This window comes from Pan paniscus, chromosome 1, assembly GCF_029289425.2.
Source record: "Pan paniscus chromosome 1, NHGRI_mPanPan1-v2.0_pri, whole genome shotgun sequence".
NCBI classification, from domain to species: Eukaryota; Metazoa; Chordata; class Mammalia; order Primates; family Hominidae; genus Pan; species Pan paniscus.
Window position 1 is genome coordinate 493,173 of NC_073249.2, and position 13,376 is coordinate 506,548.

The 13,376-nt window shown below is 39.0% G+C and overlaps 1 protein-coding gene across 1 annotated transcript; it reads right to left on the minus strand.

Moving 5' to 3' along the window:
* Nucleotides 1–514: 514 nt before the first annotated feature.
* On the minus strand, nt 515–6,517 carry LOC100970663 (olfactory receptor 2T29). Its single transcript, XM_057302858.2, has 2 exons — nt 6,471–6,517; nt 515–3,108 (listed from the first exon to the last, which is right to left on the minus strand). The coding sequence occupies exon 2, from the start codon at nt 3,096–3,098 to the stop codon at nt 2,151–2,153; it is 948 nt and encodes a 315-aa protein (XP_057158841.2). The 5' UTR covers nt 3,099–3,108; nt 6,471–6,517; the 3' UTR covers nt 515–2,150.
* Nucleotides 6,518–13,376: the final 6,859 nt, after the last annotated feature.

Here is a 13,376-nt window from a genome sequence, read left to right on the forward strand (position 1 = left end):
CACATTTAAGATAATTTTTGATACATAGGGACTTAATGCTACAATTTTGTTAGTTTTCCAGTTGTTTTCTGGAGACTTTGTTCTTTTCTTCCATTCTTACTGTCTTCTTTTATGGTTAAGTGATGTTTTTTCTAGTGGTATGCATTGATTCCTTGTTTTTTAAAAATTTTTGTATGTCTACTACGGGTTTTTGCTTTGTAGTTACCACGAGATTTACCAACATATTATAACAGGTTATTTTAGGCGGCTAACAATTTTTAGCACAATAAAACTCTACAAAAATCATTTTTCATGAAATTTTGCTACATTTCCTTTCACAAGGATGTTTTAAATATAACCATCAAATGTGTCTATAATTATAATCCAGCAAATTGAGAGTTGACAAATGCTCTTTAATTCATACAAAGTTAGAGTATGCATTTTATATTGTCTGAGTTCAGGAAAAATATTAAAAACTAGTTCTCTCATATTTTTCCAAAGCACTACAGAATCTTTATATTATAGTCATAAAATAATTGAGTGTGGTGACAGAAAAGAAGAATCTGTACTGTTGAAAACACCTGATTATTCGTAAGTTGTACATAGCCAATTAGGAAATTATAGCATGCAGCTACCATATGTATGCTTTTAGGTAACAGGTTCAGCAGGCCCCACCTCAAATGTCCTCCTATCAGCCTATTCTGGGGTAAAGGCATGGTCGACTCCACTTAGATCAATATCATTTAGATCACCATTCTCATTTACCTGGTCTCTATGTTTTTGGTCTTGCACATCTCCAATTGATCACCACACAAATAACATTTCTAAAATACAATTCTGATCATTTCACTATTGTTTGTAAAACCCTGGGCCACACAAGGGCAAGAAATAAGCCTAACATGAAATAAGAAAGATCTACTGGGCATTGATTTCTCTCGCTTGCTCAGCCCTGTCTTTGCTCATGCTGTGCCTTTTCTCTTGCAGCGTGTCTCTGAGCAAGTTCCCCTGGCTCCAACATCACACACTCATCTGAGGGTAACTTTTCGTCACTATTCAGCACTGAGCCCCGGAGTCTCCTCTCAGCTCCTTCTTTGAACTCAGATGTCACAGATAGAATTAGTGTGTCCTTATGAGCTGTATCCTTCATACGTGAGTATCAAAACAGCTTATTTATTTTCTTACATTTGTTTGCATAAACAACTACATGTATTTTTCAAACTCCTTGGTAAAAGCCATGTGCTATTCAAAATTTAATCTTATTTAACTATTTTTAATTATAAAATAGCACAAAATGCTTGTTAAATAAATGAAGGATTGAATGTTGATGCCATCCCTCTGCTTGTTTGTATAACAAGTTACATGGTTGAAATCTCAGCTCAGGAATCACCCTGGGCAGGTAACCTTCCTTAAAACTCCTTCCACTCAGGTGTCATATTTTTTCTGCAGTCCCTTATGTGGTCCTACATCCTCAATACACCACATGGCACTAATTATTTCAGAGAGGTAAATCCCCTAGATGCCATCAGAATTGGCCCATGCAGAAAAAGGTAGCCCTCAATAAAGAAGGGGCGATGACTAGATTTTCTCAGTAATGATTAGACATAATGAAATGAGCATGATTTCTAAGATGTCACACTGCCACCAAGCAGAAAGGAGAATATTTTCAAAAAGGGAGAAAAGCCTGGTATTTAATTATTTGTAAATGATTTCAACTTCACAAAAAAGTATCATTAAAAAACAATAGTACAATTAATACCTATATACCCTTTACCCATACTCATCTGTGGCAACAACATTGTACTCAGTTTCGTTGCCCCTCTCTATCTCCCTCCCTCTTTCCCTCTCATCATTTGAACACCTCATGACCTTTTTGTCTCTAAATATTAAGTATTTCCTGAGGTTAAGAATATTTTTTCACAAAATTAGAGAGCAGTTATCAACTTCCAAAAATATTACATTAGTATGACACAATTGTATAAGAATTTTGGATGGACAAAGACTATAAAATAGAGTTTCCACAAAGTGAAAGAATTCCTCAAAATGAGATGAATATGAGATGAGACATCACTGTATGAGAGTCTAAGGAATAACAGGGATAAAATCCTAAGTATCTGATGGGCAGAGAAAAGGAAACTAAATCTTTATATCCAAATTTCCTACTTTATAATTTCCTAAAGGACGAATCTCACAGTTAACATTTTCTTCAGAGCCCCCATGACATCCTTATTCCTAAGACTATAGATTAAAGGGTTCAGCACCGGAGTGAGGATGGTATAGAAGACAGATGCCATCATGTCCTTCTCAGGGGTGTGGTAGGAGCTGGGGAGCATGTAGGTGTAGACGACAGCCCCATAGAAGAGGATGACCACAGTCAGGTGGGAGGAGCAGGTGGCAAAGGCCTTTTTCCGGCCCTCTGCTGAGTTCATCCTGTGGATAGTGAGGAGGATGAGTAAATAGGAGCTTGAAATGATCGTCACAGGGATGAGGAGCATGAGGACACAGCACAAGTACATGAGGGTCTTATAGAGTGAGGTGTCTGAGCAGGACAGGATCGTTACAGCAGGGACTTCACAGAAGAAATGATGAATCTCCCAGGATCTGCAGAAGGGGAAGCTCATGGTGATGGGAGTGAGCATGAAGCCATCCACTGAGCCCAGGAACCAGCAGCCCGATGCCAGGAAAAGACAGACCCTATGGTTCATGAGGACAGGGTAACGGAGAGGATGGCAGATGGCCACGTAGCGGTCATAGGCCATGGTGGCTAGAAGGAAAAATTCCGAACCTACTAGTGTCAGATAGAGGAACATCTGCATCCCACACTCAGGGGCTGAGATCTTATTCACACCCATGACCTGGTCCAGGAGCATCTTGGGCACAGTGACAGAAATGTACACCATGTCCATGAGAGACAATTGACTGATGAAAAAGTACATGGGGGTGTGGAGGTGGGTGTCAGAGTGTATCAGAAGGATCAGGACAGCATTTTCAGACAACGCCATCAGGAAAACCACAAAGATGACCACACTAAGTAGAGCTGGATGTTTGGATTGTCTGAAGAGTCCCATGAGGATGAAATCCAACCTTCCAGTGTGGTTGGCCATCCCGGTGATGCTGGCCATGAGGTTTCACCTAGGCCACCAAGGAGAGTTTTGGAGTCAGTGTAACGCGTCCCTTTGTAATGAGTGTTAGTGAGTACTCACATTTGTGTGTGCTCATTGTGCTAACCTAAGTCCCGTGGGTCTGGGGATTTGAGTATATAAATGACATATAACAAATTCACAAAACAAACTAAGAATTCACAACTATAGGCCAAAAGAATTGGTAACTGATAGTAAGGTTGTCACGGTTCAAATTCATAAACTTTCCTGATGATAACGTCATTTATCAACAAGTACTGAAAATTTGCAGAAGCACCCTCCTCTGCTAACACAGTGACTCATTGAAAGAAAGATAAAGCAAACTCCTTATTGTAGAGTTTTTGTCATAGACAGCTGAATTGAATCAACATCGCTGGTTTAAGAAACAATAGGCATCTTCAAAATACTCAGAGGTATATGTGATATAAGAAAGATTTAGCAAGTAACTAAAGCGTAACTTGGAAAAAAAATTATACCAGATGTTTGAACCTCCTCCTCCCATAGGATCAGGCCATGCTGTGAGGCTCTGTGATTGCGTGGAGCGAGCCTCACATTCTCATGAGCAGGGAAGGGTCCTCACACACAGCTGACCCTTTAGACATCGAGAGACGTGAAGTAAGGAGCCCACACACAGTAGACTCCAGCTATGGGTCCACCTTTTTCTCTATCTGCCATTCCTTTCTCCAATCTACATCAAAAAGGATAAAAATCATGTTTGAGCTCAGGTGTGGTGAGAGTAAAATGAGGAAATGTAATGAAAGTGCTTAGAATAGTTCAGTTTCCGATGAATAAACACATATACTCTTAGTGTAGATGTTAACTCTTTAAGCTAACTATTCTGCACAACCTACCTAAGAGATTGTTGCTACTATTATTATATAAGATATATTACTTCCATTCTCCAGATTCAGTACCTATTCATACATTTAAGAAGTTGACTTTCAAAATAAAAATGGCAGAAGTTCTGCAAAATAAATAAAGCATGTGACCCACTTTTAAAAAAAACAATTTGGATTTTATATTTGTGTGTTTATGTGTAAATACTCTGGTTTTATATAAATATATATAATATAAATATATTTATGTAAACATACACAGGTGAATATATAAATATAACTATACATTTCTTATTTTAACCCTGGTTATGCAGAGCTTTTTGGAGACTCCTATGTCCTTCCTGTCTAGTATGTGGTCCTCCAACCTCATCTCCTTAAAGCTCCTCTCATTTTAAAGCTCATTAAATCTCAGGGAGGAAGAACTAGAATTTGGAGGGTCACTGCTGTTTATCAGACAAGGCTTTAGTTGTTTTTGCAAACCTCATGTGCTTTATTACCTGCCAATCAATCTTTCATACAAACTGAGAAGCAGGGAGGAAAATCAAACAACACTGAGGCATCTCTGACTTCCACTCACTGTTTCTTTCTCTACCGTGACACTCACAGCCTGTGTTATATGCTGACGATGAATCGCCTCTGACTTCAACTCACTGTTTCCTTCTCTACCACGATACTCACAGCCTCTGTGTTATATGCAGAAGATGAATCAAAGAAAAATTGAACTTGAGTGCACTTAAGGAGGTCACAGTCAGTCTATTCAGGGAACAACTATTATGTAAATGTGATTTGAAGTTGAATTTTTAAATAGTTACAAAATAAATAAGGGCAATAGACACAAAATATATCTGGCCGTTCTGAAATAATCCATAATAGCTGTTTCCACATTTTCTCTGAGAGAAATTAAAACTTTCCAACTTTTCAACTTCTGACATATTAAATGTTAAATTTTGATAGCCCTTGCCAAGAATAAGGACATAATAACTCCTCTTTCTGGGAAGACTTTAGCTGTGATTATGATGCAGGGACATTTTGGAATGAATTTACAAGTTTCAAATATATTTTGTATTCTTGTAGTAATTACAAAAAGTATTTAAGACATTCAACTCACCAAAACTTCCAACATTCTGGGATGCTTCGGTGCTTTAATATAAATATCCAACAAATCTGAGACACATTTTATGTACATATGTATATATATGAATAGATGATGATGATAGATAGATAGATAGATAATGTGTATCAAACACTGCCCCCACTGGCAAATGGTGGCTGAGGTCTGTGTACAATTTAAAAACATTCCAATAAACTGCAAAACACACCTGCTGACCTCGTCCATTATTTGTGGCCAAAGTGAAGCAAGGACCAGAGGAGCGACCAGCACATGTGAAGACCTAAAAGGTGTTTGCTCAGTAAATTGAGGCAGAGCAGGAAGGCGGGCAGATGCGGGGTTTGCTAAGGAAATCTCTGCTGCGCTTCAGTAAATTGAGGGGGAGCAGGAGGGCAGGGAGATTTGGGGTTTGCTAAGCAAATCTCTGCTGCCTTCAGTAAATTGAGGGGGAACAGGAGGGCAGGGAGATGCAGGGTTTGCTAAGAAATCTCTGCTGCTCTTTAGGAAATGGCCATCACTGTCATTAAGCCACTATCATTAAGCCACTATCAACCGCTCAACCAGGACACGGGACAGATAAGGGAACACTATCCACACACAGTGAACTGGCCCCCTGTTCATTCTTCTCCTTCTGTATCCGCTTGTTTGACTTTCATGTAAATTGCTTAATGCATGTTTAACTTGGGGATTTATTATAAGTATAAATGGAGTCAAATCTTTATTTGAAGCATACAGCATCCCAGGAATTGTTCTAATACTAAAATTAATACTTTACATTTCTTCTTTCCCAAGAGCCTATGAGTTATTTCCTATTATTTTCTCTCTTTACATATTAAAAAATGCAGGTTCTCAGGGTACCTGCCTAATATCACACACCTAACCTGAGATAGAACGCACGTCTCAGCCCGAGAGTGGGAGCCAGCACATGTAACTCTGCCTGATTCCACTCAGGGACACCATCCTCCCTCTGCAGTCTACACTTTGGGTTTAGGCCACCCTCTGTGGGTTTCATCAAGGAAACATAAAATGATTGAGACATTGTTTCTAGTGTTTTGTTACCCTCAGAAATCATCCCCTCTCAAAAGAAAATCAGTCACTTTTCCTCTATAAAACTTCAGTGACAGGAAAATAAATACATCATTGTATGAAAATCCAAAAATATAGAATATATATTATGTCCATAAATAATTGGAAATTAAAAATCCATTTACCATTATGTCACAGTAAATAAGTGTTGTATAGAAGTTATAAGAAAGAATAACATTTGCTTTTCTCCATTAAAAACAGATAAAGAAAAAATGAGGAAATGCTGTGAAGAACTAATAGAACGTTTCAGAAGCAGAGCAAGTCGAGAGCAGTGATGACCCTTTTGTTCCTGCTAGTACCTCCTGTCTGTCTGGCCGAACTCACCATCAGATGATGTCTTGAACCTCACCTAGATGGGCTGGTGGTGTGTGGCCAGGTTAACAGGAGTAAGAAAGTGACGTGCCTGGTTTTACCGTGTCCGCTAGGGGAGGGGTTGAAAGCTTTCTCTTGATACATCACCTCTGGGAGTTGAAGAAGAATGCAATTAAGAGAGCTAAAGAAGTCAGTAGGTATCTCTCCTGAACAATTCTGGTTTTCTTCTAATAGCTTTTACAATTTTTACCTCTGTTATTAAATGCAAACTCTTAAGCAATATTAATAATAATAATCTCAAATCTCAACATCAAAATCTTATCTCTGAAATATAGGAGTTAGTTCATATACAGCTTTAGCCTTTTCCACGTTACAAAATATATTCCATATATATGTGTGATCTTCATTTAACATTCAAGTAAATGTTGTAAGATATTGTTATTTTTCTTCTAACATTTCACAGGTATGGAATCTGAAACTCAGAGGGTTACCTCCACAAATCAGTACCTTGATTAAAACTAAAACTGAAGTCATCTTCACTTCCTCGTCTTTCTCCCTCTTCATTAGGACTGATTGTAGACTGTTTCCCTCTCACTCACTTGCAATCTATATTGCTTTAGTGTTGCATTTGATTTTTATCTTTTTGTTTTGAATACTGACATTAAAGTTATAGAAAAATCTAAAAAAAACTGGTTGAATGAAAATTTTAAAATCGACTCTAATGTAATAAACCAGACAAAAATACTTTAAATGTTATATCTTCCCTTTAAACTACAAATATTTATTGAGTGTATACCATGTATTAGGCTGTTGGAATAAAACAGGGAAGAAGACAGAAGAAACTGCAGCGCCATCATGGATCTTGCAGCCAAATTCCTCTGAACTTTTCTCTAAAGGCGTGCTCTGCAAAAACGTTGACCATTTTCCTACGTCTTGGAGGTCTTTTCGTGACCACCTTTGTCTAGACAGTGTCCTGTTTTTAGGTGCACGTTTGAGGGCTGGAGTCTCTGACCCACAGTGCTGCAGCCTGCACGTGGTTTGTCCTGACTTCTTTGCTACTTCACTTTTCGTAAGGCTCTGAGAGTGCAGGCCCTTGTGGGTGGACACTGCAGGGTGAGAGGAAGAAGTAAACCCTACTTTTTTCCCTGTTTCTGATGAGGGTGCTGGTCAGCAGCTATAAGCAACAGGGACCATGGGGGGCCTCAGACTTCAGCACCTGAGAGGCAGTTTCAGTCATATTGGTGAGATGCAGGCATCTGGGTTGCTGCACATCACCAGGGCAGGGTTCTCTCAGCAGCCCTGGAGTGCAGAGTCCCCATCAGCTCAGCAGTGAGGGGCACATGGGGCTCCAGTGGTGAGGACTCTTGGTCCTTGGATGACAACACTCCCCTGCCCACCTCTCCAGCCTTCCCTATAGCCCTTTGCCACCTCTAACCAATCTTCTGTGTTACATCTCTTCAGTTTGCAATATGTAATGTTTGTATATGACTGGAGAGTATCTACTGGAGTTCATGTCTATCAAAGTAATTATATCACAATTGCAATCTTCTCCTAAGAGTGAATAGTGACATTGTATTAAAAATTTCAACATTATAAATTATGCAGAAATAAAACAAATTATACAAAAAACACTCTAAGTTTTTCCCTAAGACAATCTACCATTTGGTATACAGTGTTACAAACTTAATACACAACATTGAATTACATTCCCAAAAGCCTCTTCAAATTTTGCTGCAGAATTAAACTCCACTTGCACCAGCTCCGAATTGTGTGTCTCTTCCTTCTTGGTCAATTTCATAGGTGTATCATTATTTAACTTGTCTTTTTTGATTAATATGTTTATATAACTTTTCATGTTTATCCATGTAACTACTGCTTTTGTGAATCGTATTTTCTTTTCACATTTTTTTCATTGAACTGTTTTCTTTATAAATATAAATGTGGTTTTGTTATGAAAATAGTAACTGGCCAGATGCGGTGGCTCACACCTGTAATCCCAGCACTTTGAGAGGCCGAGGTGGGTGGATCACCTGGGGTCAGGGGTTCGAGACCAGCCTGGCCAGCATGGTGAAACCCCATCTCTACTAAAAATACAAAATTAGCTGGCGTGGTAGCACGTGCCTGTAATCCAAGCTACTTGGGAGGCTGAGACAGGAGACTCAGTTGAACCCAGCAGGCAGAAGTTGCAGTGAGCCAAGATCACGCTATTGCACTCCAGCCTGGGCAAAAAGAGTGAAACTCGGTCTCAAAAAGAAAAGAAAAATGAAAAAAAAAGTAACTCTTTGTGAATAGTATCAACTAAAATATTTTTATTTCAGTTTTCATTCTGATATTTTGTTTCATCCGAATTTTTTAAAGTATTTTGTTTAATATATTAACTTTAATAATTTCGTTAACTGTTTTGTGCTTACAAAGTCTTTATGCATTTGGGGATTATGTAAAGCATCTACCTTTACACTTTTAATGAGTTTCAGAGGTTTTTTGGTACCTTTGAGTTATAATACAAAAATAATTTCTTTGGGTGTGATATGCAGTGAATTGCTAACATTATTGCTTTTAAGTAAAAATTAAATTCCAATGTTGAATGATATTTTCTTTTATTCATTAATTTCAAAAATAATTACTGTTTGTTCCAGGCACTATCTAGGTTTATGATGTTTGAAACAAAGATTCTTCCCACACAGCATTTATATACTAGTGGTAAATACAGGCAATAAACTAATAAATATGTAATGAAATGTCAAGTATTAATAGTCACAGTGAATAAAAAAGGCAGAGAGATGAGATGGGAATGATCAGCGAATCGATTTAACACAGGCTAGTTAGGAGCCCTTTATTTAGAAGGTGAAATTTCATCAGATCCATAAATGAAGCAATGGAGTCAGTCGTAAACAACACGGCAGAGATGCTTTAAGCAGAGGAAACAGAGAAAGTTAAAAGCTGGGAGACTGAAAGTAACTTGCAACGTTTGAACAGCAGCAAGAAGATCTGTGGCCCCAGACTGAGGTGAGAAAGTTTGCAAAACAGAAAATGGGGTTAGAAATGGAACCAAGGAATAGGTCCTATAAAATCATGATGGTCCTGAGAAGGACCAGGGACAGGCAGAGGTGTGTTTAAGAAAGGGAAGACAAAAGTATACACGGCACTCAAGAGAGTGCATGTGCACTTAGAAAAAGAAAGGAAGTCTCAGCCAATGTTTGGCCCCCGTCTTCTAAGAACTCTTCAGGAAGTTTACCAGGCATGCTCACAGTCTGTTCTGACTGTAGCCTGGCTTCCCCTCCCCACCCCACCGCACCATACAACTCCCAGCAACAGACAGCACTCAGAGAATCTCCAGAGAGTGAAGGGCCCCAAAGCTTTGACTCTCCTTGCTTCTCGGTTAATCCCGCTCTGAGATATCACTGGAGGACGGACAGAGAGGAAAGACATTTGGAACAGGTATATGATTATCACTGAGAAGGCTTGAGCGAGAATGCAGGAAAGGGTTTGAGCTAGTCCTGATGAGACATATGGTGTCTGGGCAAGGGGTGTGGTGGAGGAGGCGAAGTTGGATTGTCGTTTATACACACAGGAATATTGGGGCTGGGCAGGTTGGCATGGAACGCTGAAACTGAAATTTGGGACTCCAGTTGCCCAGTACACATCTACATGAAGATTATGCAAGGCTAGTGTATACACGAATCCAGAGTTCATAAGAGAAGGCAGTCCTGAAATCATGGGTTTGAGAACCAGTGTGTGTGGAGGAAACAACGGGATCACACAAGGAAGGAGGGTCAACATCTTATACCAGAAGCCAGTGCAGGGGAGGCTAAGTTTCCACATTATCTCTTCTTTTCCATTGGTCTTTCACTGAATTCCTTTAAAGTATCTTGTTTTATTGGGTGTTCCCTCATGATAATTTTAAACCTCTAGTGAAACAATTGTCTTCCTGTATTTTCATGTTCAAAATAGTCAAGTTTTTAAGTTTGTTTTTCCTTTCAGTTGATCTATTTTGGCTAGGTTCAAAAGATCTAGTTCAAAAGATCTAACTAATTGTATTGATTAGAATACAATAAAATATATTTGGGAAGAATCGATGTTGTTAAAATGTTGCAGATTTTTATAGACAAGCATGATAGGTCTCACAGGTATTCAAATGGTTAGAGGTCAAGTCTGGATTTTAAAATAATTTTAATAAAATTCTTCCACAATAATTATTGAGATTATTCTGAAATATTTTTAATTAGACTTTTTTCAAGAGAATATTTTTTCATTTAAAAATACTTAATAAGTATTAACTGGGACAGAAAAGCTATTGATATATATATATATTTTTTTGACAGTAATATTTACTTTGGAAACCTTGCTTAGGGCTAAGTTCTACCTTTTTCTACATTTAAAAACTCTGCTACTAATTACAACATTGTAGTAACATCTATTGCATTTGAGTGTTTTATTAGATATGTAGTTCTGTTTTATGCATTAATACAGTATATTATTTTCTAAAAACTGAGATTTACTTCTGAAAATTAAAAAAAAAATCCCTTTCATTTAATTAACTAGTGCTTCACCATCAAGAAATATACTGGGTGTTGATTTCATATGCTTTTCCTAAAAATAGATAAGTATAAAAATAAAATTAGGCAAAAGCATTATCTTTATATATGTAAGTTATATTATAACTGATCTCAGTAATATCTATAGTTTATACTATGTTTGTCTTAAAATTTTATTTTTGTTGCTTTTATAAACATTTTCTCTGATATCAGTTTTATATATATATATAACAGAAAATATAAAAGCAACAAATATAATAAAATTTTAAGAATTAAACAAACACAAAGATATAAAACATGTCAAAAATTTTGTAAATAATCCTGAAGGCACCATCAGAGATATAAAGAAATGCAAGATACATGCACAGAACAAAGGAAGAGGGGCCACCACCTTTATGGACTGGAGGTCAGGATATCAAGCCAAAGAGGACCTCAAGTCCTGAAATCTAACGAAACTTGCCCTGCCAGGTTTCAGGCTTGCGTTGGCTCCATGACTTCTATTTAACTTCCAATTTCTCTTTTTCGGAATAGGAATGTCTATCCTATATGTGAGTGTCACTGTTGCATTTTGACAGCAGATAACTTGCTGTCTGGTTTCACAGGTTTTAACTGAGTAAAATCTAAGTTGAATAATGTGCTAGAGAAATATTCTTAATACAAAGAGATTAAAAAGATTAGCAAGATGGTGGAAGAGGAGCTCCTATAATCGTATCCGCTCAAAGCAGCAATAATATAGCAGCCTGTCTGGCACAAAAGTCCCTTGGTGGGAACTTCTGGATCTTGACAGGAAGTGTCAAAACTGTGGTGAATCCCAACACTGAAGAGAGCTATTTTGAGAAGGCAGGGCCACACCAGGTGGCAGGCTCACTGACTGTGGTCCTGGCTACAGACACAGAAATAACATCCCTCTGGACTCAGCTAGTGCCCTGTTTGGCATTGGTCCTGCCACCTGAACCATCTGCCAAGGGGCCCAGGGGCACTCACATTGACCAGTACCTCAAGTAACAGGCCTGCTAACCTTAGTTCTAGCTCTGAACCCTGAAGCAGTCCATGACCCAGCTCCAGTCCCCCTCAGCCATGGTCTGGGAATAGACCTTCCTGCACAGAGACCTGCCAGGAGGCAACCCTGTTCATGCACCTAGAGGCAGGCTCTCAAAACTACATCCGACTGCCAATCTTGAAGCAGCTCTGTTACTTGGCACCCTTTTCCATTGTTCAAAAGCAGTCCTGCCCACTCAGTGACCTCCTGGGTGACACATTGAGCGATGCCCCTGTAAACAAGACTGCTGACATCAGTCCAGCTGGAGATCCTGAATCAGCCCTCTTATCCAGCTCCAGCTTCCATTCAGCCACAGCTTGGGGATATCTTACATTTACAGGGACTATGCAGGAGGTACACCCATCCATGCAGGACAGAAGACCTCAGACTCAGCTGTGATCCATGACACAGCCCTGAGACTCAGTTCCAGGTCCTCTCAACTGTGGTCTGGGGACAATCCTTCTTGCCCAGAGACTTTCCCACCAATATAATGGGAGTCCTTCAAGGGACTCAATAGAATCCACACCCATTTCTGTACCTGGTAACAGGCATGCCATCTACAGAACCAAATGTGAACCCTGAAGCAGAGTGTCCTAGTGATAGCCCTATTGACCAAGGTACTAGAGGCAGTCCTCTCTACCAAGGGACCAGACAGGACTTATACTCAACTCAACAACCTCTGGTTATAAGCTTGCCAACTGAAAATTCTGCTGGAGACCGAGCAGTAGCCACATGACATGGCTCTAACCCTGCTCAACTGCAGTCCTGGAGGTAATTCCTATTAGCCTAGAGAAACAACAGGAGAATGTCTTTACCTACTGAAACCAGTCTATACAGACCAAAGAGCTGTTTGCAACTTCAGATGTGCACACATCAATGCATAGCTACTTTAGTCACAAAAAATCAGGCAAATGTGACACCAAAGTAATAAATACCACCAAAGTAATAAATACCACCAAAGTAATAAAGCTCCATTAACCAACCCCAAAGAAAGGAAATCTATGAATTGCCTAACAAAGAATTTTAAAATCATATTAAATAGGATCAAAGAGCTTCAAAATAACAGAGATCTAAAGCTAATGAAAAAATGCATAAACAAAATGAGAAATATAATAAAGACATTGAAATCATAAAAGGAAAGAATTCTTGTGCTGAGAAGATTTGTAGTCAAATTTGGAACACTCTAGCTCTCCCTCTCCCTCTCTTTCCACGGTCTCCCTCTGATGCCGAGCGGAAGCTGGACTGTACTGCTGCCATCTTGGCTCACTGCAACCTCCCTGCCTGATTCTCCTGCCTCAGCCTGCCGAGTGCCTGTGATTGCAGGCGTGCACCGCCACACCTGAC